The sequence below is a fragment of the Urocitellus parryii genome, chromosome 5 (genome assembly GCF_045843805.1).
Source record: "Urocitellus parryii isolate mUroPar1 chromosome 5, mUroPar1.hap1, whole genome shotgun sequence".
Classification (NCBI taxonomy): Eukaryota; Metazoa; Chordata; class Mammalia; order Rodentia; family Sciuridae; genus Urocitellus; species Urocitellus parryii.
Window position 1 is genome coordinate 162,110,329 of NC_135535.1, and position 25,641 is coordinate 162,135,969.

At 45.2% G+C, this 25,641-nt stretch overlaps 4 protein-coding genes across 12 annotated transcripts in view; 2 read left to right on the forward strand and 2 right to left on the reverse strand.

Annotated features, from left to right (window-relative positions):
* Positions 1 to 1,939: 1,939 nt before the first annotated feature.
* On the reverse strand, positions 1,940 to 10,780 carry Dusp13b (dual specificity phosphatase 13B). The gene is made up of 5 exons (XM_026390273.2): positions 10,593 to 10,780; positions 9,468 to 9,562; positions 6,120 to 6,293; positions 3,061 to 3,281; positions 1,940 to 2,410 (listed from the first exon to the last, which is right to left on the reverse strand). Exons 1-5 carry the CDS (start codon positions 10,692 to 10,694, stop codon positions 2,202 to 2,204), a joined length of 801 nt encoding a protein of 266 aa, XP_026246058.2. The 5' UTR covers positions 10,695 to 10,780; the 3' UTR covers positions 1,940 to 2,201.
* Positions 6,211 to 14,488, reverse strand: Dusp13a (dual specificity phosphatase 13A). Of its 4 annotated transcripts, none has more exons than XM_026390278.1 (4): positions 14,289 to 14,488; positions 13,305 to 13,522; positions 11,754 to 11,961; positions 6,211 to 6,293 (listed from the first exon to the last, which is right to left on the reverse strand). In XM_026390278.1, exons 1-3 carry the CDS (start codon positions 14,435 to 14,437, stop codon positions 11,762 to 11,764), a joined length of 567 nt encoding a protein of 188 aa, XP_026246063.1. In that variant the 5' UTR covers positions 14,438 to 14,488; the 3' UTR covers positions 6,211 to 6,293; positions 11,754 to 11,761. The 4 variants fall into 4 exon arrangements, with proteins under 4 accessions (XP_026246063.1, XP_026246064.1, XP_026246062.1 ...); XM_026390279.1 differs by lacking the exon at positions 6,211 to 6,293 and adding an exon at positions 9,478 to 9,562; XM_026390277.2 differs by lacking the exon at positions 6,211 to 6,293 and adding an exon at positions 10,708 to 10,796 and having other exon boundaries at positions 14,289 to 14,487.
* LOC144254850 (uncharacterized) lies at positions 9,572 to 16,324 on the forward strand. Of its 4 annotated transcripts, XR_013343612.1 has the most exons (5): positions 9,572 to 9,751; positions 11,339 to 11,448; positions 14,020 to 14,086; positions 14,908 to 14,994; positions 15,947 to 16,324. XR_013343612.1 is itself a non-coding variant. In XM_077798464.1 (4 exons), the coding sequence occupies exons 1-4, from the start codon at positions 12,252 to 12,254 to the stop codon at positions 16,065 to 16,067; spliced, it is 312 nt and encodes a 103-aa protein (XP_077654590.1). In that variant the 5' UTR covers positions 11,981 to 12,251; the 3' UTR covers positions 16,068 to 16,324. The 4 variants fall into 4 exon arrangements, 1 of the variants encoding a protein (XP_077654590.1); XR_013343611.1 differs by lacking the exon at positions 14,020 to 14,086; XM_077798464.1 differs by lacking the exons at positions 9,572 to 9,751; positions 11,339 to 11,448 and adding an exon at positions 11,981 to 12,288.
* Positions 16,325 to 17,244: 920 nt separating this feature from the next.
* Samd8 (sterile alpha motif domain containing 8) overlaps positions 17,245 to 25,641 on the forward strand; it is a 64,748-nt gene continuing 56,351 nt past the window's right edge. For 2 of the 3 annotated variants that reach the window (XM_026390203.2, XM_026390204.2), the window contains exon 1: positions 17,245 to 17,453. In XM_026390203.2, coding sequence (XP_026245988.1) covers positions 17,280 to 17,453 — 174 coding nt within the window. In that variant the 5' untranslated portion in view covers positions 17,245 to 17,279. Of the gene's footprint in view, positions 17,510 to 25,641 lie in introns of all 3 variants that reach the window. The other variant, XM_026390205.2, reaches the window with a different exon arrangement.

A 25,641-nucleotide genomic window follows, 5' to 3' on the forward strand; every position in this document is an offset into this window, starting at 1 on the left:
GCCTTGGTGGGGAGTGAGGGGGAGGATCAAAGGGGCCACAAGAGTGATAAAATATGCTGGGAACAGGGTGTCCTGTTGAGATACTGCATGCAGGAAGAAGTGGGAGCAGAGGCGGTACCTTCCTAACAGTCCTAGGGCCTGTTAGGATCCACTTCCCTTCATGGCCTCCGGAGAGATGGACAAGTGGCTACGACTGCTCATTCAGGGATCCACAGAGCCATACTTGAATGTAAAATCACAGCCAGAGGGTGTGGGAACCATAGGACCATCGAGCTTAGGGAAGACACCAGGCAATTTTCATTTGGAGTGACAGGTGATGTGATAAGGGATAGATAGGCATTTTGGTAACCCACAGAGGGGCTACCAAGCTTGAGGGTGTTGGGAGGGATTCCCAGAAGTGACATCCAAAGTGTGACCTCAAGGAGAAACTGGAGTTAGCCCAGTAAAACAGGGCAAGGGTGGTGCACTGAGGTGGTGCAACCAAGGTAAGAGAGGGAGGTGCATTCTGGGAACTTTACTGTTTCTTATTTGAGTAGTATGTATAGGAACAGAGTTTCAACATGGTGGAGACATAAGAAGGTCTCAGGTGATGAAGCGCCTTTATAATCTGTCAAGTGTTTGTACATTGGGAGTTTTTTAAGTGGAAGGATCATGTGATCAGGTTTTTATTTCAGTTAGATGTCTGCCTTGGAGGGGCAGGGCTGGAGCCAGAGAGACCCCTGCAGGGTGAAGCTGGAACTCTGGTGGTCACCAGGAAGATGGAGCTAAGTGGCGAATCCAGGGAGCATTTAGAAGTCCAGGATGACACTTGTCACCTATTTGGCTATAAGAACCTTTCACTGAATTAGGAACCTAGGAAGAGGTGTGGGTCTGGGTGCATGGTGATGGAAAGCCAGCTGAGTTGAAAGTTCAGTTGTAATATTGAGATGTGGGTGGTCATTGGGATGCAGAGGTTTTGAGCTCAGGAAAAAGAACTGGGCCATATATATCTGGAATCAGTTGTCTAGAGATACTCTATGACTTATGACTGAGGTCATAAGAGCAGAGGATCCCCCAGGAGAGTGGAAACACCAAGGGAGACAAGAGGCAGAGAATAGCACCTTGAGAAACCTTGACAATCGAGGGTCAGCCAGAACAGGCAAGGGATAAATAAGAGCAACCAGAGAGGAAAAAGCAAAGCCAGCCTATTTAAACCTCCTAAGTATCTGAGCATGTATCATTTGTAAGTGGGAGCTGGAGAGGGGCTTTCCATACCGCTTTATTTTATTGTAGCATGAGAACTAATAAATTCAGAGCTAAATGTTTTGTTCCATCATACAACTGTTCTTCACCTAGAATTTCTGGAGTGTCTCCTCCCTAACCTCATCTTCCTTCTCTTGTTTAATGTCTTCATTTTGAGGTATCTGTAATGCTAAGCAGTCCTTTTTAAAGTGGAGTGTAATTGACTTGGTTCCAAAAGATGCTGTTTGTGCTCAGCAAGTGTTGAGGGATTTTTGTTTTGTTTTGTTTTGTGGTGCGGGTGATCTAGCCCAGGGCCTTGCACGTTCTAGACAAATGCTATACCACTGAGCTATATTACCAGCCCTAACAGCACATTTCTATTATTGGCTTCGGGTAGGGTGGGCCAACAGGACACAAGGAACATGTGAACACATGGAACTTTGATCTTGATCAGACAACACAACCCTAGGGTGAGGGTATGAGAAGGACAAGATAGGAAGAAGTTATCTAAGCCTCAGCACTTGTACCCTGACTCCTCTGTATTGCACCCAGGGCCAACATCACCAACCAGTCCTCACCTGCCCTCCTTCCTCATTAAGCCTTGGCATGGACTCTCACTCTTTTCTTCTCCAGGCTGCCATCATGCTGATTCACAGTTGGCAAGCTCTCTGGAACCTCCTGGCCCTTGCAGAGTAAGCCATTTTCTCGAAAATCACCAGAAGGTCTCTTATCTTTATTATGATGAACCTTTTATTATAGAGACAGACTGAATTCTCTTTTGCATAAAGAATCTCTGATTGGGTTGGGGAAATCCACCTGCTAAAGGTCACCACCCAGCTCTCCCTGCCCCTGCCTCAGCTAAGCCCCCACTTGCTGTTTACATCTCAGGGTCTCTGGAAACAGCAGAGGCTGCCGTCCCCAGGTCTAGGCTAGTCAGGTTGGGCTATGCTGGATGGAGAGCCAGGGCTCTGGGCCGCTTGTCAGGTCATTAGCCGCCCCGTCTCCCGTCCTAGCCGGTTGTCCAGAACCTGGAGCTGCCGGAGGAAGCCTGAATTGGGGCAAATATCTCGGTGGGCCTGCACCGTCTGGATGGCCTCTACCAGTGTCATGTTCTCGTAGATCATGAGGAAGGCCAGGACAAGTGTGGCAGAGCGGCTTACCCCCATGGCACAGTGTACCAGCACGCGGCCTGTGGGGAGACCCAACCCAGGTGTCAGATGCCTATCCCTGAATCGCCTACCCCTTTAGAGAGAAGACACCCCTCGCCATCCTTTCAGCCCACCATCACAGCAGCTGGGACCCCTGTACGATGGGACAACTGAGGTCCAACAAGGGAAGAAGGCTGGCTCAAAGTCAAATAGCAAGTCATGGCAGAGTTAAGGTTGGCAGCCGGGACTCCCTTCTGACCCAGAGTGCTTCCTCTGACATCTTTGCAACTCAGGTGGAGGTGGAGGTTCCTGGACTCCTGGGGTCCCCTGAATTTGTGTCAGATTACAGGGGATGTCTACTTCCCCTCCCCCACACGCACCACAGTTCTGCCCTCTCACCTGCCCCTGCAGCTCTATGCCAAAGCCTCATCTTAGAGAGGCCTGCTCAAGAACCTTTATAGGTCTTGTGCCTTCTGCCTAATGTCTGGTCTCTTCCTGAGGCATGTGGTTATGCTGATAACCACAGCAGATTTTAGTTATGTCTGACACTGTTCCAGGGTGTCTCTGAAGGGGACACTAAATGGTAGTAGCTATTTGCTTCATAGTGTAGGAGGATTGGTGATGGGGTTTGTGCTCCCCACCCATCAGTGCTAACCTCCAACCCCACCCAACTCCTTCCCCAGAAGCTCACCTCGGGGAGTATTGAGGGCAGTTCGGATATATTGAGCAACAGGCAGAAAGTAGACACTGAGGTCAAAGAAGGGGTTATCATCAGCCTCGATGCCATAGTACTCCAAGGGCATTCCGTGGTAGAACTTGGCACCTGTGTCCACTTGAAACTTGCCTGCAGCAACATTCACAACATGGGTGATACCCATCTGGATCAGTTGGCTCTTGTCCCGGGCAGCATACCTGGAGGGGGTATAAGCAGGTAGATCTCACTGGGTGAAACTTGCCCTTCACTTGCTGTTTTCCTCCAAGGATAGAGATGGGAACTGGTGAACTGCCCTAGTAGAGGGACATCTATAGTTGAAATTGAAGACTCTCTTTCATTCAGGGTAACTTTTTAAAAAAATATTTGTAGTTAAGATGGATAGAATACCTTTATTTATTTATTTATATGTGGCGCTGAGGATCAAATCCAGTGCCTCACGTGCTAGGCAAGTGCTCTACCACTGAGCCATAATCCCAGCCCCCAGGGTAACTTTTCTGAAGGGCAATGGGCTACACACATCAAAAGCCTTAGAAATGTGCTGAGCGCAGTGGCACACACCTGTAATCCCAGCTGCTTGGGAGGCTGAGGCAGGAGGATAGCAAGTTTAAAGTCAGCCTCAGCAAAAGTGAGGCAGGTGCTAAGCAACTCAGTGAGACCCTGTCTCTAAATAAAATACAAAATAGGGCTGGGGAGGTGACTCAGTGGTCTAGTATCCCTGAGTTCAATCCCCACCCAACCCCCCAAAAAGCTTTAGAAATGCACATATACTTGTCCCTAGAAATTCTCCTTCTAGTCAGGTAATAAAAGGAAGAATTCAGAAAGTGCCCACAAATATATGTAAACTGAATCTAGGGATATTTAAGATAGTGAAAAATTAAGGAAAAAAAACTACTGAGAATCCTATAATAGGATATTAAGTTCTCTCTTATCTGAAGTTTTGCTTCACACAGTTTCATTTGCCCACAGTCAACCATGGTCCAAAAACATTAAATGGTCAATTCCAGAAATAAACAATTCATAAATTTTAAATTTTGCATTGTTCCGAGGAGTGAATGAAATCTTGCACTATCCTGCCCAGGATGTGAATCATTCTTTTGTCCAGTGTATCCACAGTGTATATGCTATCCACCCCTTGTCACCACATAGTTATCTGGGCAATTAGATTGACTGTCATTCTATTGTACTTATATTCATGAACCTTTACTTTAGTTAATATAGTAACTCTCCTATTTTGTTTTAGTTGTTACTCTCTTACTGTTCCTAATTTATAAATGAAACTTTCCATAGATATATATGAATAGGTTAAAAAAAACAGAAGATACATAGGGTTTGGTACTATCTTCAGTTTCATATCCACTGGGGGTCTTGGTACATATCCCCCACCACAGAAAAAGGGGACTACTGTGTATCTAAATGATGAAATGCTATACAACCACTAAACTGTGGTAGATGCAGGCAAATAAGGAAAGGTGTTTATGCTATATCAAGAACCTGTGGGGCTGTGTTGTGGCTCAGTGGTAGAGTGTGTGTCTAGCATGTATGAGGCCCTGGGTATTGTGTACAACTACAACTAAAAAAATAAATACATATAAAAAAAGAACCTGTGAAAGTACAGAGTACAAAGCAGAATGTTAACATTTTTTAAAAATATGTACTATCATTTCATTTTAAAAGCTTTCTGTATAAAGCAGATCACAGAACTATATTATAAAGCAATAGCCATTTATATAAAAAAAGAACTATGAAAAAGAATGTATATGTGTTTGCATTTTTTTTAAGATTCTTTTTTTTGTGTGTGTGTGTGTTTGCATTTGTAAAGCCTATAAGAATTATATCTGTGTGGGAGAAGGAATACCATATTTGCCATATTGTTAACAAGATATTAATCTGTATTTTCCAAATATTAAGGAAAATTTCTAAATATAAATATTTGGTCCATATTTTTGAAAAAAAACATTTTGTTTTGGTACTGGAGATTGAACCCAGGAGTACTTAATCTCTGAGCCACATCCCCAGCCCTTTTTAATATTTTATTTGGAGACAAGTTCTCACTGAGTTGCTAAGTGTTTTTCTAATATGCTGAGGCTGGCTTGAACTTCCAGTCCTCCTGTCTCGGCTTCCTGAGCTGCTGAGATTACAGGTGTACATCACTGCACCTGGCCATATTTTCAAATATTTCAGAAAACTTTTAGGAAAAATAACTCTCAGTTCTATTCTCTTATATACAATTTAGAGAAAGTTATGTGTTTTTCTAGGATTCATGTTAGTTAAATATTCCTAGGATCATTGTTCATAATTGCCAAAAAGTGGAAATAATTCAAATGTCCACATACAATATAATGGACAAATTGTGTTATAATCATACAGTGGAATACTGCACAGCAATAAAAAAATAAATGAACTGCAGCTACCCATAAAACATGAGTGTCTCTCACAATTTTAAGCAAATCATTGCCAACCACAGAATACACACAATATGATTTGTGTAACTTTAAAAGACAGGCACGGGACTGGGGTTGTGGCTCAGTGGTGGAGCGCTTGCCTAGCACAAGCGAGGCCCTGGGTTCAATCCTCAGCACCACATAAAAATAAATAAGTAAAATAAAGGTATTTTGTCCAACTACAACTAAAAAATAATTTTTAAAAAAAGACAGGCAAAAGACAAACCCATGTTGTTTAGGTACATAGGTGGTAAAACTTGAAAGAAAAACAAGGACATGATGATTTTGACACTTAAAGAGTGGTTATCCCCTGGGAAAGAGAAAAGTTAGAAGGATTCAGTAGGGGCATCTGGGGCACAAGAAATGTCCAATTTCTTGGACATGCATATTCTGTGCACTTTTCTTATGTGAGTTCTATTTCCACAGTTAAGAGTTATAATAATTTAAGAGGAAAGAAAAACATGTAAAGAGATATGGTGGAAAGCAGAGGGTGCCACCTCTGCCCAGAAGCACTCTGGGAGAGGTTTGTTTTCCATTCCTAGGTGGACTTCACACCCTTCTGCCACCTCCACCAGCTATGTAGGTCTTACTCACGCATCTCCCAAGAAGAGGTTGGGCCAGACCTCATTGATATGGTTCAACATGGTGGCCCGACGGACCCACAGCAGGCGCTGCAGCGAGGCCAGCGTGGGTGGCGAATAGGGAGATGCCCGGACTGCCCCGTGGATCTTGGGCCTCCGGAGATCCTGCTTCTGCAGTGAGTTCATCCTGAAATAGAGTAGACACCTCAGTGCTGGAGACAGGCTCCCCAAGGTGGGTCCTGCAGACAGGGAGTTCTGTGGTGCAGGCCAGGTGCCTTTGGGATGCTGTGGGAAGGGCCTCCGCTGTTTGGAATGAGCTTATTAACCAGCTCAGCTGGGCTGGGACCTAGACCCTTCTCCCCCAGGAACAAGGAGAACTAGAACTTCCTGATCATTGCTGGGCAGACCTCACCCCTGCCCTTTTCTGAGGCTGTTGGATGTTAGAAGCTTCAGCCTTTGGGCCTTCAGGTTCCCTTTTTATGACACTAGCCAGTGTCAGTCCCACCCCCTTAAATGTCTTGTCAGTTTGTACCTTGTAGGAATGGGAACTCCAGAAGGCTACGGTTTTCAGAGGGCACCCAACCTGGGTGGCTCATCTCAAGCCCCCACCCCTGAACTTCCAGGGCTGATCCCACTTGGAGGTCCTTGAGATCAGAGTCCCCCTCCAATATGAGAGTCAGGGGCTGTGGACTGATATTCATGGGCATTTCCATATTGAATGCCTCTTCTAAGTCTAATGCCTCCCTTATGGTAGGTCCCTATTTCACCTAGAAGGACGCAGAAGCTCAGAGTGTTTTTCTAAGTGGCACCCAACGCTATATGGCTGATGAGCAGCTGGGCAGGGGTTTCAGTCCAGTTCTGTGCACCTTTGGTTCCACCCCCAAGCCTTTCAGTTGCCATCTTGGGGGATTCCAGAGCGGTCACTAACCCAATGGTCTCCTCAGAGGAGCCTGGGTGTCGCTGAGCTACACATCTGCCTCCAGGCACCGGGCTTTTCCTCCTTACCCCCATGACTCAGGCCAGTGCAGCTCGGCAGGCCTCACCCGAGTGGGGTGGGCTGTGTCAGGAGTCAGCTGGCTCAGGGTGTCTGGGACCCTGCAGATCTGGGGCATCAGTGGCACCAGAACCTGAGCCTGGTGCTGTGATGGGAAGGAGCGCCTTTCTTGGCCAAGTGTCCCTGATCCCCTCAACCAGTAACTAGGGAAGGTGCAAACTGGGAGGAACACCTTTTCCCTGTTGTAAGTGGTGGCATGACTAGAGAGAGAAATGGGCACCCAGGAGGCCACCGGCTTGACCAGGCTCACCCAGCGGGTGACTGGAGGACAAGGCGGAAGTGAAGACCCAGTTTTTCCCCTCATCTCCCACTGTGACCTCTCAGGGCAGGCTGAGTGGCCTGCCACCTACCTAGGGCATGGTCTGGGACCGGGAATGGGGGACTGGGTGCAGGGGCAGGACTCAGCATGTGAACAGAATAGGGCTAATGTAGATTCCGTCCAGAACACAAGCGCTGTGAAGCGGCTAGAATTCCAGACCTGGCCTTGGAGCCCATGGGGGTGGGGCTGAGAGCAGGAGTAGGCATTGGGGACTGAAGCAGCAGCCTTTCCAAACCCCAGGGCCCCTACCTCCTTGGCATCTCTGGGAGCGAAAGCTCTTAGCCCTGTGTGGTTCTGAAGATGGGAGGCCACCTGAGAATGGTGGCAAGAGAACTTTAGAGGGAGGGAGGAGAGACTGGCTTCCCTTACAAATCTGCCATGACTGAGTCTGTGGTCCTGAGCGGGAACAATTCTTCCCTGGTGTCTGGGACACTGTTTCTCTTTATCATACCAAAGATCCTGGCATTGCCTGATTTCTCAGAATTCTCTGGGGTTCTATCCCAAGCAAGAGAGTGAGGTCTGTGTATGAAGTAGTGTAGTATGTTGGGATGGAGGAGGACCTAGATTCTGGAGGCATCCGACAGCAGCACTAGTCTGTAGCCACCAGGTGGGGCTGCTCTAGCGCCTGGCAGGACCAGATGGAGCTTTGAGAAACTGGCAAGAGCCAACCCAGGCCTGCTGAATTTGGCGTGGGGTAAGACTGCCCCCAAGTGGCCAGTGGGTGCTGTGCAGCCCAGCTGTGCTGGGGAGCAGGTAGCCAGACTTTGGCTGTGAAGAACTGGATCTGGTTCCTCTTGGAGTCCCCAGAAGGATCTTGGATCAGAGGCTCTGCTACAGCCCAGCCCAGGTCTCAGATACCTAAGAGACCCCAGCCCAGTTCTGGAGAATGGAGCCTTTCTTTGGCCTTAAGGCCCCTCCTAGGGCCTCACTCCTGATACTCAAGATATACCCCCACCCATCCACTGTCCTCCTGGGGTGAACAGTCCACCTTGCCAGTCAAGAGTGAGGCCCAGCTGCCCATATGGTGACCTCAGGCTCCCAAAGGAAGGGCATTCTGTGGCTTCAGCTCCCCTGGTTTCTGCTGCCTTCAGCCCTGAATGGCAGAGGGTCCTGCCTGGTAGTACCATGTTTCCTCATCCACAGCAGAGTGAAGCTTCTGTATTTCCCTGCTGCCCACCCTCTTTGCCTCCTCCTTTTCTCAAGGGGGGCACAGGCTGGGTGGGACTGGAGATCACAAGACAGGACAGTAAGGGGCTAGGGAATGAAGCCCCCAGGAGGGAGGGAGGCAGCTGCCAGAGGTGGGCTGCTGTGGGTTCTGGGCCCATCATGCAGCTTGGAGGAGGACAGACCTGGGTAGAATTCTCTGGTCTTCCACTTGTGTCTATGTGGCCTTCTCTGAGCCATTATCTTTCATGAGACTGTTGTAAGAATCCCGTGAAATCATAAATGTAAAGCATCTCCCACAGGGTCTGCCTTGTGAGAGATGCCCAATAAATGGTGCATTTTATTCTAATTATCATTACTATAGTTACTCTTACCCATTCAGGCCTGAGCTGTATCCTAGGCAGAGGACCACTTCCCTTTGGGGGTTGAGGTTGGTCTTTATCTCTTTGTGTTTATTTATTCAGGATTAATTACCATATTTATCACTTACTAATAAAGGGCATACTATGTACCAAACACAGCTAAGAGCTTATAGTTTCTCACTAAATCTTCATAGTACCCTTATAAAGCCAGTAATATTATCACCCCCATTTTACAGATGAGAAAACTGAGGCTTTGAGGTTAAGCAAGATCATATAGCCAATTGATGAGGGAGTCAGAATTCAAGCCCGGGTCTTTCTGACTGTCCTATGGTCTATCTCTGCCTTTATCCCAGACCCTCTTGGTCCCTCAATCCAGCCTCCATCCTTGCTTGACACCCCTATGCCCTGAACCCTGTTACCCAGCATGCTCAGGGCCCCCCTGAATTGGGAGCACTCACCCACCTGAGGGGGTGTCCGACGCAGGCTGTGGTCTTCTCTGACAGGCGATTTGTGCTGCCAGCTTCCAGCCGCCTGTCTCTGCACATTTGATGCTGTTTCTATTTTTTGATTTGAGTTTAATTATAAAGCATGCAGTCTGCTCCCCCCCTTCTAACCTCCCCCTGCCACTCCCAACTGGTCCACTAGTCTCACAGCAGGTCAGTGCCAAGCCCAGCCAGGCACCTCCCCCAAGCCTAGGCCTAGGCCTCAGCCCTGGCCCTGCTGGGAGCAGAAGCAGCTCAGCTGAGGTCTGTGTATCAGGAAGATGTGAGGTTTGTGTATCAGGATGACAGGGCAGGAAGGGGGAAGATCAAACCAACCATCTTAGAAGCTCCCTCTGGGGACTGGGGTTGTGATATCTGGAAGAGCACTTGCTTAGCACATATGAGGCCCCAGCACCACCAAAAAAAAGAAGGAAAAAATAAATAAAAGCTCCCTTGGCCTTCATGGTTAGTGTGGAGCAAGGGCCCAAAGTGAGAGCTGGTAGGACGTATGAGGAGGATGGAGAGTAGTCGGAAGCATGCGTCAGCTGGAGGCATCGCCAGCACTAGCAACCCTTAGGTGGGGGCTGGTGAGGATGGAACTGATTCAGGAGGCAGATCTGGCAGACTCGGGCTGAGGGTGGCAGCACTGGCAGACAGACAAGTGTAAGTGGGCTACAGAGCAGGTCTGTACACCAAACCTGTTCTGCTTTATCCAGAAACTGCTTCCACCCTTTGCCATCCTCTCCTTCCCTTGAAGACTATCCCTGGACTGCCTCGCTGTCCCAGAAGGTCTGTGAGATGGTCTTCAGGTCCCTCCCAAGACTGGTCAGTTAGAGACCTTGGATTTAGGCCTATTAGGAACTTTCCTTGTTATCCAGAGACCCTCATCATACACCCATACCTTGAAACTCATCCCCACTCCTGCTCCCAGATCCCCCCACACACACACACACACACATACACGGATCCTGTCAGTATTCCCTAAGCACGGGGAGAGATGGGGGAGGGGTGGCGGTGGCCCTCTTCCACTGCCTTCTCTCCAGGGAACTTGGGATCCCTGACCAAGCAATCTCAGGGCTTGGCTAACAAGGCAACCTACTCCCACCTGTGGGGACTGAAGCCAGTGACCGAGATGGGGTGAGGGATACAGGAGGAAGTAGACGGAGTGGCAGACTCGAGGATGGATCCCATGCTGGGCTCTTAGCATCTTCTTGGCATCCACATGGGCCACAGCCTCCAAAAGCACCAGCAGGGTCAGTGCCAGAGCTGCAAAGTGGCAGAGCCCTGTGGCAGGCAGTAAGGACAGGCTCTGCAGAGAGAGACATGCTTCATATTACAGGCAGATAAGCCAAGGTCCAGGCTGGCTGGGACTTGTTAGGACAGTGGCAAGGGCTGTCACCTAAACTGCTTCTGTCTTGAGACCTATGTGCAAGATCAAGTGGGTGTCGGTGAGAAGGGATGAGGTAGCCTTGGCATTCATGGTTTATGGAGAGAGAGGTCCTCCCTCTGCAGCCCCCTCACCCTCAGGGGCCCAAACCCCAGAGCTGCTAGTTACAGCTGCCAGGACTGTGCACTTCACAACTCCTAGGGGTTCCACTGACACATTTTGATAAATGGTACCTCTATAAGTTGTGCAGTGCTACAGCCCTGCTCAAACAGCTCCCCCAAACCAGCTGCCAGATGGGCAGGATGCTGAATTAGCGGTCAGGGTTTCTAAGTATCCTGAGAAAGTGGGGTGATTGGGCATGATCAGAAATCTGCTGATCTTCCAGGTTCTTAAATCCTGTCTGAGGAGAGAGCAGGCTGGGACATGCCATTCCCAAGGGCTCATATCCCCTTTTGGCTTCCCAGTCCACAGGATGTCATGGGGGAGGAGAAGGACCGATCAGCTTGGTTGTGCATCTGCTTTGATGGGATTTGATGAGTCACCATTCAAGGCAGGACAAGACAGGCTGGAGCAGGTAGGAAGGCCTCACCTCTTCCATGTAATGCTTACTACCACCTTCTTTCCTTGTCTTTCTCCACTTTCTGGGGTCTGAAGAATTGGGGTGAACTGAGGATGACAGGGCAGGGGTCCTATAGGAGGACTACCTGCCTGGCTCCAGTGAGACCTTGAATTGGCAAGAAGAGCCCTGAGGCGTGGGGAGCATGGCAGGCCCCCTACCACCATTTCCAGCCACACATAGCCCTGTATTCTTTGCCCAGGCCCTTACGTGATTTCTCATTGCCAATGGCACCTGTGTCTTCATGACTGTGTCCTCCATACCTGGCTTCTTAGCTCCGGCTTGTACCCCGCAGTTTCTTGTCCAGCTGGCAGAGCTGATGGAGGAAGCCGCGGTTGGGGAAGATCCACCGGTGTTCCCTCACAGTGATCACTGCCTGACGCAGGGATAGCTGCTGGTGCAGCATGAGGTAGGCCAGGACCAGTGTGGCAGAGCGGCTCACACCCACCACACAGTGCACGAGGACTTTGGCTGAGGGAGACATCCTGGTAAAAGACCCTTTCCCACCAGCCATCCCATCCAGGCCTGGGGTGGAGACCCTTGTTCCATTCCCTACCCTGCCTTGGGTGCACTCTGGAACCCCAGGCAAGTCACTCAGCCATCATGGATCTCAGTTTCAAATGATTTTCATTTGAAATGATATTTCAAATGAGTAACAACACCTATTTGGCCTATCCTTGGAATGCAGTCCAAATCCTTAACATGACTTACAAGACCATCTGAGAGCTGGCCCTTCCTGACAACTGCAGCCTTATCTCAAGATGAACCTATCCCAACCCTCATCTCTAGGAACACAGGGTAAGGAACACAGTTCCTTGAAACTGTCATGGTCTCTGACTCCAGCCTTAAGCATGTGTCGTTCCTACTATTTTGAAAAATGTTCCTGTTGATCTTGGCCTGACTAACTTCTACTATTCATTCATCAAGTTTCAGCTGATACATGGTTTCCTTCCAAGGGCTTTCCTGATCACTCAAGGTATTGCTTGAATCATAGAGCAGCTCATCACTTCTGCATGTGGCCCAATGAATGTCCTTGTAAAGGGAAGTCCCCCACCTCCCTGGTCCTCTGGGATGGCCTCCCCTGCCCTGTGTTCCCATAGCACTTCACATTTGCCCTCCCACATCGGTAGCACTCACAATACTTCACCCTTTGACTGGCAGGTTTCATGAGGGGAGGGACCCTGCCTTGTTCAAGTCTGAATTCCCTGAATTTAGTTTAGCATCTGACACATAGAAGATATTCAATAAATAGCCGATGAATGAATAACAAAAGAATGTCAGAGTGCCTTGGGCATTTTAAAAAGAGTGATATGAGCTGTTGTTTTGTCATTCCCATCACATGGATGAAGAAACTGAAGTCTAGAGAGGGACACTGGCCTGCCCAGTGTCATATAGCAGGAGGCACAGCTGTCGTTCAGGATGAACACAAAGCAGGAGCTCCTGCCTCTCCAGGCTTCTTTATTGTAACCTATGCCTGTCCCACCCCGACCCCAAATACACACATTTGAAAGTACTTTAGGGCAGACACATAAGGTACCAAATTTTCCCAAGGCTAATTGTTGTAGAGAAAGAATCATTCTGCTGTTTGTGAGACCTGGATTCCGGCCCGAGAGCTCCTTTGAACTCAAGGCATGGCCTTCAATTTTGGCCTCAGTTTCCCCATATGTGAAGCAATGGTTTCAGGTAAAATGTTGGAGCACTAAATGGAAGATTTCTAAAAACCAGGGATGGGAGCATACTGATGATTGAGGGGAAATGGGCATCCTTCCCTTGAATGAGCAGGGTGGGATATGGGTTCTGGCCCCAAGTCCTACCCCCAGGTGTGCTGAGGGCACGGTGGATGAAGTCAGCTGCAGAGGAGAAGTAGGTGCTGATGTCAAAATCAGGGAGGTCGTGGGCTGGTACCCCCAGGTAGCTCACACTGCTGCCGTAGAAATCAGGGCTGCCCTGACAGTAGAGGCCCCCATGGGCGGCGTTCAGCACGTGGGTGATGCCCAACTTCCACAGCTCAAAGCGGTTATTTGCCGTGGCCCTGAGGAAGGGGGGGAGCAGGAAGGGGGCTGGATGCTGGCTGAGCTGTGGGGTCCAAGAAGGAGGCTTTGCATGGCTCCCTGTATCAAAGGATGAAACCCTAAGTGTTCAAAGGGAACTAGAGCCCAGCCAGCCCCAGCTAGGGTCTGCTGCCCATGCCCCACCCCCAGAGCTTTCTGGTGGGAGAGTTGGTAGTGTAGGGTTATCTTTAGAACCTCTTGGCTTCCTCAGGCAATCTGCCCTTGGGCAGGGTAGGAAAGAAGGGATTGCTTTAGCCCTTCCTCTCCCTTCTTGCCCCACATCCTCCCACATACATCCGGTTTCTCTTGGTCATCGGTTTATACCTGCCTCTAATCTGCAAATGTCTAGAGGTGACACCTTCCCTGATTCACCCTCAGTCAGATTTCTCCACCCACTCTATGTCCAGAAGAAGGAGGCTGGAATCAGAAAGGGGGATCTCTAACTACCCCATGTCATACCCCATATACTTTCCCCCAGTCCTCTGGCCAATTGTCCTGGATGTGCCAGAAGACTCCAGGACTTCTGGGAAGTGCCCGTTTTGCAGGTAGGAAAAAAAAAAAACATGCTCCCCCTGGTGGCCATATCTAGTCACTGCATTGTCCCAGCAGGTGGGAGTCCTGGAGAAAGTCCCTGGCTTCGGGTGCTAAGAACAGAACTTTCCCCCTTATTTCCACACACACACCCATGTAAGGTAAACTGCTTCTCCTTGTCACCACCCTCACACCCCTCTACCAGTGACCACTCACGCATCTCCTATGAAAAGATTGGGCCAAACTTCATCCACACGGCTGCAAGAGGCCTTCCCTGCCCTCAGGAGCTCCTCTAGCTCCAGGACACTAGGGCAAGGCGTGGCTTCGGCATCTCCCTCCAGCTCTGGGAGCAAGGCCTCAGCCATGGGCCAGCCTGCCTACCCCTCTGCCTCTATGGTCACTCCTCTGCTTCTCCAGTGTCATTTCTCCTTCCCAGAGATTGGCAGGAACAGGTGGGACGGGAGTAAGTGACTCAGCAAGTCCCAGAGGCCTGTTTCTCCCAAGCCAGGCCCCACCCCCACACTCTTGAGAACATGGAATCAGATAGACCCCTGCAAATCACTATCTCCCTTAACCTCAGTTTCTTCATCTGTAAAATAAGGATAATCACATCTTTTATTGTTCCAAAGGTTACATGAAACAAAGGTTGTGCTATTTCTAACACATTGTAGATGCTTAGAAACAGTTTTTTAATTAATAGGTTTAGAGCCCTGCATAAGGCTTATTATTATTATTATTATTATTATTATTATTATTATTTGGTATGGGGGATTGAACTCAGGAACACTCCACTGCTGAGCCACATCCCCAGCTCTGTTTTGTATTCTATTTACAGACAGGGTCTCACTGAGTTGCTTTTTGATGGGCTGGGTTTGAACTCACCATCCTCCTGCCTCAGCCACCCGAGCCGCTGGGATTATAGGTATGCACCACTGCGCCTGGCCAATAAGTCTAATTTGGTTCTGAGGACTAAGTTAAGACAGGTTGGAGAGAAGGTGGTTGGTTCTAAGGATGAATGATAGAAGAAACTTTGTAGGTCTGGGAGGGCCACAAACTAGGTGGGACCTGAATGTTGGATGGGCCTCTGGATTGTGGAGCTCATAGTTTTCTGAGTTGTAGTTTCAAGAGAAATGTGGGGAGGAGACATGGAGTACAGCATCAAAAGGGTACCCACAAGGTTTACAGGAGGTTTGAACAACAGTCCTGTAATGAAAATGGCCAGTTTTCTTCAAAAAAAGGTTGAAGGGGCCTTGTATATCAAAGAAAGAGAAGTGAACATTGCTCTAGACTTTAAGAGCCAAAGGGGCCTGTCATCAGAAACATTTTGAGGGTAGGAGGGAGAGTCTAATGCCTATCAGGGCTTTCAGCCCCAGGATAGAAACTGATAAAAGGTTGAGCAGGTTATCTGCAAAAACTGTGTAAGGATGGCCTTAGCCCTGAGTCTAAGCAACTCCATTTTAAAACTCCTTTTGAAACCTGCAGGCTCACCAGGTACACCTGCGGAGCCTTCCAGTATGGCCCTCAAGCACAAACAAGTCACTTCTCCCCACCCTGATAAGCTCATAGTGAAGTCTCTGTCATGTTGTCCTCACCCCAATAAGGAGGAAAGGCAAGAAAATCAGGGTGGGGACCACCAGACCAGATGCTTTAACCCCAGGGCAAATGACATCACTGAGAAATCCGGTGGCAGCTGATAGGGATTGAAAGGGTGGTCACAAGCCCCAAAATTTAGTATGGAGCAAATGAACAGACATTCAGCTAGCTGACATTGAGCCCTCACGCTGGAGAGCCTGATGAGGATCTGGACTGACATCCCAACTCTTCTTCTCATTTGTCTGATCCTCTGCAACTTCCTCACCTTTCAAACTCTACAGCCACATCTTGAACCTGGTGAGAGCCACCACTTCCCCCTACCACACTCTCCTCAACCGGCCATCAGCTCCACCCCAGGAGAAGCCTGCCTTGGTTCCTGATCTGATAACCATGTCTGAATGAGTGTGCATCTGCTGGACTTAGAGCTCAAGGCTTGAAACTTTTGATCTGACACCTGAACTTAGCATGCAGAGGGAATATCTGTCATGAGCCTGTCATGATTAAGTGTGTTTTCAGTGCTTAGAATTAAATTAGAATTGTTTGCTGTGAATTGATTATGTCTATTGCAGTGCCTAGCATTAAGGATTGTCATTTTCTTGATTAAGAACCTATAGAGTGAAATTGTATTGAGTGATTTGAGTGAATAAAGCATTGAAAAGGGCAGAAGCGTGTGGACATTCTTTATTTCTCACCCCTCAACTGCATAAGTCATACCTTTTGCCCATCTCGACAAGCTGCCAGAGCTGGTTGTTGGCAAAAGAGAGGAGATGTCTTGCCCTGATGGGTCTGGGAGAGGTATGAGCTCTGTTGGACATGTTCCCAGCTGCTCCTGGTCTTGAGTCCGACTTGAGGGTAAAGACAATTCCAGGGAATACCCTGGAAACAGTCTGCACTCCTGTCCACCCAAAGCATGCTCCCATCCCATTCAGTGTCAGAAAAACTGGTCTGGTACTGTATGGGGAGACAAGGCCACAAAGGGTCTGGAACCCAGGCAGCTGGCTTTAAATTTGGTTTCTGCCAACGCTAGGGCTAGGTTGGGGGGTGGGGTGGGGGGCTTCTCTTAGGGTGGAGTAGCATTGTAGAATGAGAATTTGGGTTGGAATGTAGATTTAGATAAAATACCAGTTTGGGCACAGATTTACTGTGATATTCAAGCAATGATTTTGGCCTTTCTGTGTTGTATGATCTACTTTGTAGAGCTGAAACGAGGATTGAGATATTTATATGGCATTTGGCATAGACATTGTCAGTGAATAAAAGGGGTCTGCGATAGCCATGATCATTGGGGGTTAGCTCTTGAAAAGGAGCTGGTCTTCTGCAAAGGAATCAGGATAACTTCCTCCGGATCCCCATCTCCGTTTACCAATCCCATGGGTTCCTCCCTTAATGTACACCAGCCCTCTTTGGCGGCGGGCCTGACGCATGCGCTCTCAGGCTCCCCTGCAGCGTTTTCCCTTCTTCTCTCCGGTGGGCTGGAATCTCGCGTCCCTTCCGGCCTTGGCCACGCCCCTTCTCCGGTAATGCTCCGCCTCCTGCCGGTAGTGCTCCGCCTCCCGAAGCAGTTCCGGTTCGGCACGGAGCAGCTGCCGGAGCGGCGGTGACGGAGCCGGAGCGATGCCTGCGCGCAGCCGCCACCGCTCCCGCTTCCACTCCGGCTCTCCGCCCCGGGTTCCGCCCCCGCCGCTTGAAGTGCTCCACTCCGGCGAGGCGCGAAGGGCCCGGGACTCCGACGGCGCCTCGGACGCCGACTCGGAGGCGGGTCGGGGAAGCCCGACTCCCATCGCGGAGGTGAGCGGGCGCTGAGGCTGAGGAGAGGGGAGACTGGGGGGCGCCTGCAGCCAAGGGTGAGTGAGGAGTCTGGGGTGGAGCCGGGGGCGTCGAGGGGCAGGGAGCCCGAGGGACCGAGGGGAGACGGTTGAGGGGGCCAAGAGAGTCCGCTCTAGAATGGAATCTGGAGGGAATGGAGGTTGTTGAGCCGTCGGCCTGAAGGGGTGACGACGCCGGTGGCCGAGGGGCCGGTAGAGGCTGAGGCGCGAGAAGGACTGGAGGACGCGGAGAGGCTAGGGCTTGGAGCTGTTGAGAGCAGAGCACTGATGGAAGGAGTCCCCGGGAATGTGCACCCGGAGGAGGAGATGCTCAGGGCTTTGGTAGTGGGGAGAAGGGATCTCAGAAGCAGGCCTGGCCCGGGATTAACCCAAGAGCGAGGAAGAGGGAACCGTGTTGGAGTGATAGCCGACTGACCGGGGTGGGGACGGAGGTTTTGGAGGGCAGGAGTTAGGTTTGAGTGGAAGAGGCTATTGGATGGAAAGTCGTCTGGCCCAAAGGGTTGAGAGAAGGATTGAAAAGGGAGAAGTGTGGTCAAGAAAAAAAAGGAGCCCTTGGGGATCTAATTTAGGACTTTGGCATTTTTACAAGTAGGTGTCTTTCAAGGCATCAAAGATCACTCGGGCAGTGTACTTGGATCATAGTGCTTTCTTTGTGGACAGTGGATCCTTTTAACAATCTGGATTGGTAGTTCACCGATTTGTCTGCAGGGCTGGGGGAAGTAGTGCAAAGGAAGTGATGTTTTAAGACTGAAAGGAGTAATTCTGAAATTAAAGGTATCATTTGGATTTCTTTTAACCGTAATGATGTACTTCTCTTTTTCTTTGTATTTCTTAAATAAATTTAAATACCAGACAAGTTTAAATCCTAAAAAAAAAAATTTAATACATTAACTTTAAATTTTGAAAATTTAAACGTGAAAGAGGAATTTGGGTGTTTTGATTTTACAGTCCCTCAGTGTGAGTTGGTAACATTTTCCCAGTTTGGGGTGACACACGTTTTTGCTACAGGTTAAAAATATGGTCAATTTAAGTATCTGGGTTAAGAAGGCACATAAAACTAGAAGTAAAATCATCATAGCCCCTGAGCCTACCAGATTTTCCTCTTGAAGATTACTTTTGACAGATTTGAAGGATTAATATTCTACTACCATTTTGCAGATATTGTATGAATAATATTTCAATAGAGTAATCTAGGAAAATTAAAAAGCGAATTCTTGAGGTTGGCAGCTAATATCACTGGGATAGGTGGCATATATGCTTTTTATAGAAGATGTAGTATCAAAACCATAATTTAAAAAATCAGAAAATTCTTGTAAAATTTATATTCACTGTGGAAGAAATAAATTAATTTCCTTTTCTAATTATTAAATTATAATGTGACTCCATGGGATCTTAGTTGGATTTTAGCTACGTGTCTCATGTAATGTTTTAAAACTTTTTATCTGATTAAAGATTTTGCAAGTTGTTGGCCAGTTTGAACTTTTTAAAAAGTATTTTCTGCTCTAAACAAGTATTTGCTGTCTAATCATCATAGGATGACAATTTACCGATTGCAACAAGCCTTTGAATTAGTTTTGTATAGACTGTATATCTTACCTTCAAATGCTCAGTGGAACAATAATTATTTCTTCAAAGGAGAAGCAAATTCTTAGGTTTGCTTTTAACTAAGGTTGTTAAAAGATTAACTTCATAAAATATTGTTAGTGAATGCTGCATTCATTTTTTAAATTTAAAGTTTTCTGTAGCTTTGATTCTTTTTGGACATCAAACTGACTTATATGAGAAAGAAATACAATTCCATATTCTGTTAAGTTACCTGTGAAAGCTCTTTTGAAAGATTGTGGTATTTGTTAAATAAGTGGATTAAGATTATTAAAGGCAACTATATTCTTTCATATCCAGTTTAAATGTCTTACTTTTTTGCAGAGATTTGGGGAAGGAAAATCTGTTTTTGTTTTTGTTTTTGTTTTTTTTAAAGAGAGAGGAGAGAGAGAGAGAGAATTTTTAATATTTATTTTTTAGTTCTCGGTGGACACAACATCTTTGTTGGTATGTGGTGCTGAGGATCGAACCCAGGCCACACGCATGCCAGGCGAGCGCGCTACCGCTTGAGCCACATCCCCAGCCCTTTGTTTTTGTCTTTTAACTTTCTTATGTGTTTTATTGTTTACAAATAAGGTATTACTTGTTTTACATATACTCTTATCCTTTATTTTTTGCTTGCATGTGTTTTGGGAATCCTTTTGGAACCTGGCATTTGTTTTTGTTTTTCTCTAAAGATCTGATGTAACTCAGTAGAGGGGTGTAATAGTAGGAAAAGAACAGAAAGAACCACTTGATTATGAGTATCATGACGGTGATTCTTAACTTTAGGGCTTGTGGTTCTTGAAAAATCAAGAACTTAACTAAAAACAGGGGAGCATGGACAGGGCACACATGGAGAAGATCCTTTACTTCCTCTTGACTATTCATCACCTATTTTTTTCTTTTCCTTTTTCTGTGTTAGGGATTGAATCTTGGGCCTTGAGCCATCACCAAATTTTAAGCTGAAATATCTAGCTGTTTAGAGATTTTATGCTTCCATATTGAAATGATATGTGGCTTCACTATACACTGAGCCTTTCCAGCAATATAATCATTTCAATACTGAATATAATATAATGTGAGTCTATTAACAAGAAAATTTGGTTATAATAATTTTACCACAGTGTTTGATAATAAAATAGTGCTTTATGTGTATCTCAAGAATGATGTTGTGGGAGTGGTGAGTTTTATTGTATTTGTCTTAAATTTTTATTGTGGGTTGTGGGTTTAGCTAAGCTTTTGACTTGTGGCAGAGGACAAGAGACACATAGAAACATAAGTATTATCTTGATACTTTTTCTGTTCTTTTGAAATTCTTTTGTTTTTTGGGGGGATACTGGAGATTGAACTCAGGGCACTTGACCACTGAGACACTCCCCAGCCCTATTTTGTATTTGATTTTTAAAGACAGGGTCTCACTGAGTTGCATAGCACCTCGCCCTTTCTGAGGCTGGCTTTGAACTCTCAATCTTTCTATCTCTGCCTTCCTAGCCATTGAGATTATAGACATGAGCCACTGCGCTGAAATTCTTGAAGAAATTCTCATAGGTGAGAACCATGGATTCTTCTAAGTTAGAATCTTTGAGTTAAACTGTGTTACTGTTTTACTGCAAATCATTTTAGCTTGGAACTTTGAGACTAAATTAAATTGATGTTAGTTTCATCAATGTAATAATGGCATGAAGCAGAGATTGCCAAAACTGTACATTAAAATTTGAGTCCAAATTCAATAAGTTTTCGTAGTATGTAATAGAGTATGAAATCTTGAGCCAGTATCTCATTTTCCATTATGCTGATTAGATTTGGGATGAAGCATATTTACTTATTTTTGGAGGTGCTGGGGATAAAACCCAGAACTTTGTGCATGTTAGGCAAATGCTTTATCACTGAGCTTCACTCTCAGCTCCTGTGTAGCATATTTTTTAAAAATTTTTACCTATTTAATAGTTTTTTGTTGTTGTAGATGGCACACTACCTTTATTTTATTTATTTTATGTGGTTCTGAGGATTGAACCAAGTGCCTCAGACATGTGAGGCAAGTGCTCCACCACTTAGCCACAACCCCAGCCCAGTGTAGCATATTTTAAAAGTAAAAATTGTATTGGTTAATATGTCCAACTGCTAGTCTGCCCAATTATTTTTATACTGTTTAGGGTAAGATTTAGAATGTTATATACTTAGCTTCTTTACTAGTATGCTATGTGCCAGGTCAGGAACCCTTCACTAAATTTACCACTAAATTGGATTGTAGGGTAAAAAATTTTTGTATGATCAAAGAAATAAAGTGGACAGTGATATCTGTTAGATTCTTATTTACTAAGCTCAGTCAGTTCTGGATGTGATATAGAAATAGGTGCAACCTGATAGGTAAAGTCTTGGTTTAAAAGTTGGAGCCAGGAAAAAAAGTGTGTTCTTTGATATACCCAACAATTTTTGAGTGTAGTATATAAAAGTGCATGGTCAGGGAAGTAAAAAAAATGTCTCTGAGCCAGGCATGGTGCTGCAGGCCTGAATCCCAGTGGCTTGGGAGGCTGAGGCAGGAGGATCAGAAGTTCAAAGCCTGCTTCAGCAACTAAGCAAGGCCCTAACAACTTAGGGAGACCCCATCTCAAAATAAAAAAGGGCTGGGGCTTAAGCACCCCTGGTTCAATCACTGGTACCAAAAAAAAAAAAAAGACATCAGTATTTCATGTCTTTTATTTAGTATGTATAGGCATATGTGAGTTAATAATTGATGTAATTCATATCTATTTAAAGTGATGTGTTTGGAACAGTGAGAAATAATATTGTTTTCATTTTCTCCCTCCCCCACCGCCTCTCTGGGCAGTACTGGGGATTGAACCCAGAGGCAGTCTGTCACTGAGCTACATGTCTAGCCTCTTTTTAAATTTTGAGAAAGAATCTTACTGAATTACTAAGACTGGCCTTGAATTTGTGACTTTTCTGTTTTAGCCTCTTGAGTAACAGGGATTACAGGCATGTGTCACTGTGCCTGTCTTGTTTTTATTTTCTTAAAAGTTATTTTTCAGGCTGGGGTTGTGGCTCAGTGGTAGAGTGTTTGCCTAGCACGGGTGAGGCACTGGGTTCGATCCTCAGCACCACATAAGAAAATGAATAAATAAAATAAAAGTTATTTTATTTATTTATTTAAAAAAGTTATTTTTCGGGCTGGGGATTTGGCTCAAGCGGTAATGCACTCGCCTGGCATGCGTGTGACCCAGGTTCGATCCTTAGCACCACATACAAGCAAAGATGTTGCGTCCACCGAAAACTAAAAAATAAATATTAAAAACAAAACAAAAAAAAAGTTATTTTTCTTCTGATTACCAAGTATACCATGCTTATTGTATAAAATATAGAAATTCTAGAAATAATGTAGAAAGAGCCCACCTAAGGAATAATAGTTTAATAGTTTTGTATTTTTAATACAAAGCCTTGTATTAAAAATACAATATAAAAATACAAAACTTTGTATTAAAAACTTTGTGTTATTTGTAATAATGTTTAATAGTTTTGTATTTTTAATACAAAGCCTTGTATTAAAAATACAATATAAAAATACAAAACTTTGTATTAAAAACTTTGTGTTATTTGTAATAATGTTTAATAGTTTTGTATTTTCTTTATTTAAAAAATATACATATGCTACATGTGCTTTTTTTTTTTTTAAAGAGAGTGAGAGAGGGAGATAGAGAGAATTTTAATATTTATTATTTTTTTAGTTCTCGGCGGACACAACATCTTTGTTGGTATGTGGTGCTGAGGATCGAACCCGGGCCGCTCGCATGCTAGGCGAGCGAGCTACCGCTTGAGCCACATCCCCAGCCCGACATGTGCTATTTTTAAGGAGCTTTCTCCTTTTCAATAAAAGTTTTTAAACTTTTTATTTTTGAAATGTAGATTTATAGGAAGTTGCAAAGATGGTACAGAGATCTCATGTACTTTCACCCAGTTTCCTGCAATAGTTACATCTTACATAATTATATAACAGTATCAAAACCAGGAAATTGACATTGGTACAATGTGCTTACATAGTTGTTTTTTGTTGTTGTTGTTGTTTCATCATGCATAGATTTGTGTAATCATTTCCCCAATTAAGATATTGAACTTACATTCCATCACTACAAAGATCTCCCTGTGTTATTCTATTATAGTTTTCCCCTAGCCTCAACGCACACCATATCTAGTTCCTGGCAACCACTAATCTGTATTCCATTTATATAGTTTTATTAGTTTGAGAGTGTTACATAAATGGAATCATACAATATGTGACATTTTGAGGTTAACTTTTTCCCCTTCAGCCTAATCCCTTTGAGACTCATCCAAGTCATTGTGTATATCAATAGTTTCTTTGTTTTCTTCCACGTTTTCATTTTTATTGCTGAGTAATATTCCATGGTCTGAGAGCCACAGTTTGGCTATTCATATATTATAGGACTTTTTTTGTTTTCAACTATTACAAGTAATACTGCTGTGAATCTATATGCTTACATGCATAGGTTTTAATGTACACATAAGTTTCATTTTTCTGGAGTAAATACCCAGGAGTATAATTGCTGGGTTGAATAGTAACTCTGTTCAATTTTGTGGGGGAGTGAGTATTGGGAGATTGAACCCAGGATGCTTAATCACTGAGCCACACTCCCCAGCCCCCTTTTTTTTTTTTTTTTTTAAAGAGAGAGTGAGAGGAGAGAGAGAGAGAGAGAGAGAGAGAGAGAGAATTTTTAATATTTATTTTTTAGTTCTCGGTGGACACAACATCTTTGTTGGTATGTGGTGCTGAGGATCGAACCCGGGCCGCAGGCATGCCAGGCGATTGCGCTACTGCTTGAGTCACATCCCCAGCCCCTCCCCAGCCCTTTTTGTATTTTATTTAAAGACAGTGTCTCACTGAGTTGCTTAGAGCCTTGATAAATTGTTGAGGCTTGCCTTGAACTTGATTCTCCTGACTCAGCTTCCTGAGCTGCTGGGATTACAGGTGTGCACCAATACCCTAACTAACTGTGTAAATTTTATAAGAAACTGTCAGAACTGTTTCTCCAGCATGGCTGTATAATTTTACATTTCTGTGCACAGTGTATAAGAGGCCCAGTTTCTCTGCATCCTTAACAGCATTTTGTAGTGTCAGTTTATTTTAGCTGCTTTAATATGTGTGGTACCTCATCATAGTCTTTATTTGCATTTCCCTTATAGCTAGTGATGTTAAACATCTGTGCTTACTTGCCATTTGTATATTACCTTTTTTGACATGCCTTTTTATGACTTTCTCCCATTTTCTAACTGTATTTTTTATTGTTTAACTTTTAGAGTTATTTATATATTCTAAACATGAGTCCTTTCTTACAAATATGGAAGATATTTTTTCCAGTCTGTAGCTTGTCTTTGCATTCTCTTCACAGGGTCTTTGATATGGTAAAAACTTTTAGTTTTGTAAAGTCCGTTTTATTGATTATTATTATTATTATTTTATTATGCTTTTAGGTGTCATGTCTAGGAAGTCATTGCCCTGTGTCCTTAAAGGTTTTCTTTTATATTATTGTCTGAAAGTTTTGCAATTAATTCTTTACACTTAAATGATAATTCGTTTTGAATTAAATTTTACTGAAGATGTGAGGCTTGATAAAGGTTTTTTGTTGTTGTTGTTATTGTTTGTTTGTTTTTCTCGGACTATGGATGTCCTGTTGCTTTAGCACTATTTTTTAGCTAGCCACCATTAAGTTGCTTTTCATCTTTGTCAAAAATCTGTTGGCCAAGCCAGGTGTGATGGTGCAGGCCTGTAATCCCAGTGGCTCTGGAGGCAGAGGCAAGAGGATCACGAGTTCAAAGCCAGCCTCAGCTAAAGCAAAATGCAACTCAGTGAGACCCTGGCTGTAAATCAAATACAAAATAGGGCTGGGGGTGTGGCTTGGTGGTCGAGTGCCCCTGAGTTCAATCCCTCCTAAGGATCCCTCACCCCCCCCCAAAAAAATCAGTTGGCCATACTGGTGTGGGGCTATTTCTGGGTTCTTTATTTTATTCCATTGATCTGTATGTCTGTATCTATATTTCTGTGCATAGTCTTGATTGCCATAGCTATATATCTTGAAATTCAGTAGAAGGATTTTCCCTCTGTTCAGAGTTGTTTTAGCTATTCTAGTTCAAACTTCCATGTAAATTTTAAGATGCTCTTATCTGTATCTATAAAATACCTTGCTGGTATTTTCATAGGAATTGTGTTTAACCTTTGTATTGCTTTGAGAATTGATTTCTTTATTGTATTGTATCTGCCATCTTATGAGCATGGAATATCTGTTATTTAGATTTTTTTTATTTTATAATTTTCATTTATACAGAGCCTATGTTGTGTTGTTAGATTTATCTAGACATTTCACCTTTTTAAAAAAACATTTTTTTTCTTGTTGTAGATGGACTTTTATTGTTATTTACTTATATGTGGTGCTGAAAATCAAACCCAGTGCCTTACACATACTATGCAAGGGCTCTACCACTGAGCCACAATGCCAGCCCATCACCTTTTTACAAAAAAGTGATTATAAATGATTTTATATGTCCATGTGATAATTGCC

Coding starts and splice junctions, on each gene's coding strand:
- Dusp13a (XM_026390278.1), bottom strand. CDS start 14,437: ATGGCTGAGGCCTTGCTCCCAGAGCTGGAGGGAGATGCCGAAGCCACG. Junction 13,523..14,288: donor AATCTTTTCATAGGAGATGC/GTGAGTGGTCAC, acceptor CCCCTTCCTCAG/GGCCACGGCAAATAACCGCT. Junction 11,962..13,304: donor TGCCCTCAGCACACCTGGGG/GTAGGACTTGGG, acceptor TGTCTCCCTCAG/CCAAAGTCCTCGTGCACTGT.
- Dusp13b (XM_026390273.2), bottom strand. CDS start 10,694: ATGCTAAGAGCCCAGCATGGGATCCATCCTCGAGTCTGCCACTCCGTC. Junction 3,282..6,119: donor AACCTCTTCTTGGGAGATGC/GTGAGTAAGACC, acceptor TACCCCCTCCAG/GTATGCTGCCCGGGACAAGA. Junction 2,411..3,060: donor TGCCCTCAATACTCCCCGAG/GTGAGCTTCTGG, acceptor GTCTCCCCACAG/GCCGCGTGCTGGTACACTGT.
- LOC144254850 (XM_077798464.1), top strand. CDS start 12,252: ATGAACCTATCCCAACCCTCATCTCTAGGAACACAGG. Junction 14,087..14,907: donor GGGAAGTGCCCGTTTTGCAG/GTAGGAAAAAAA, acceptor TTCTATTTACAG/ACAGGGTCTCACTGAGTTGC. Junction 14,995..15,946: donor CCGAGCCGCTGGGATTATAG/GTATGCACCACT, acceptor CAAACTCTACAG/CCACATCTTGAACCTGGTGA.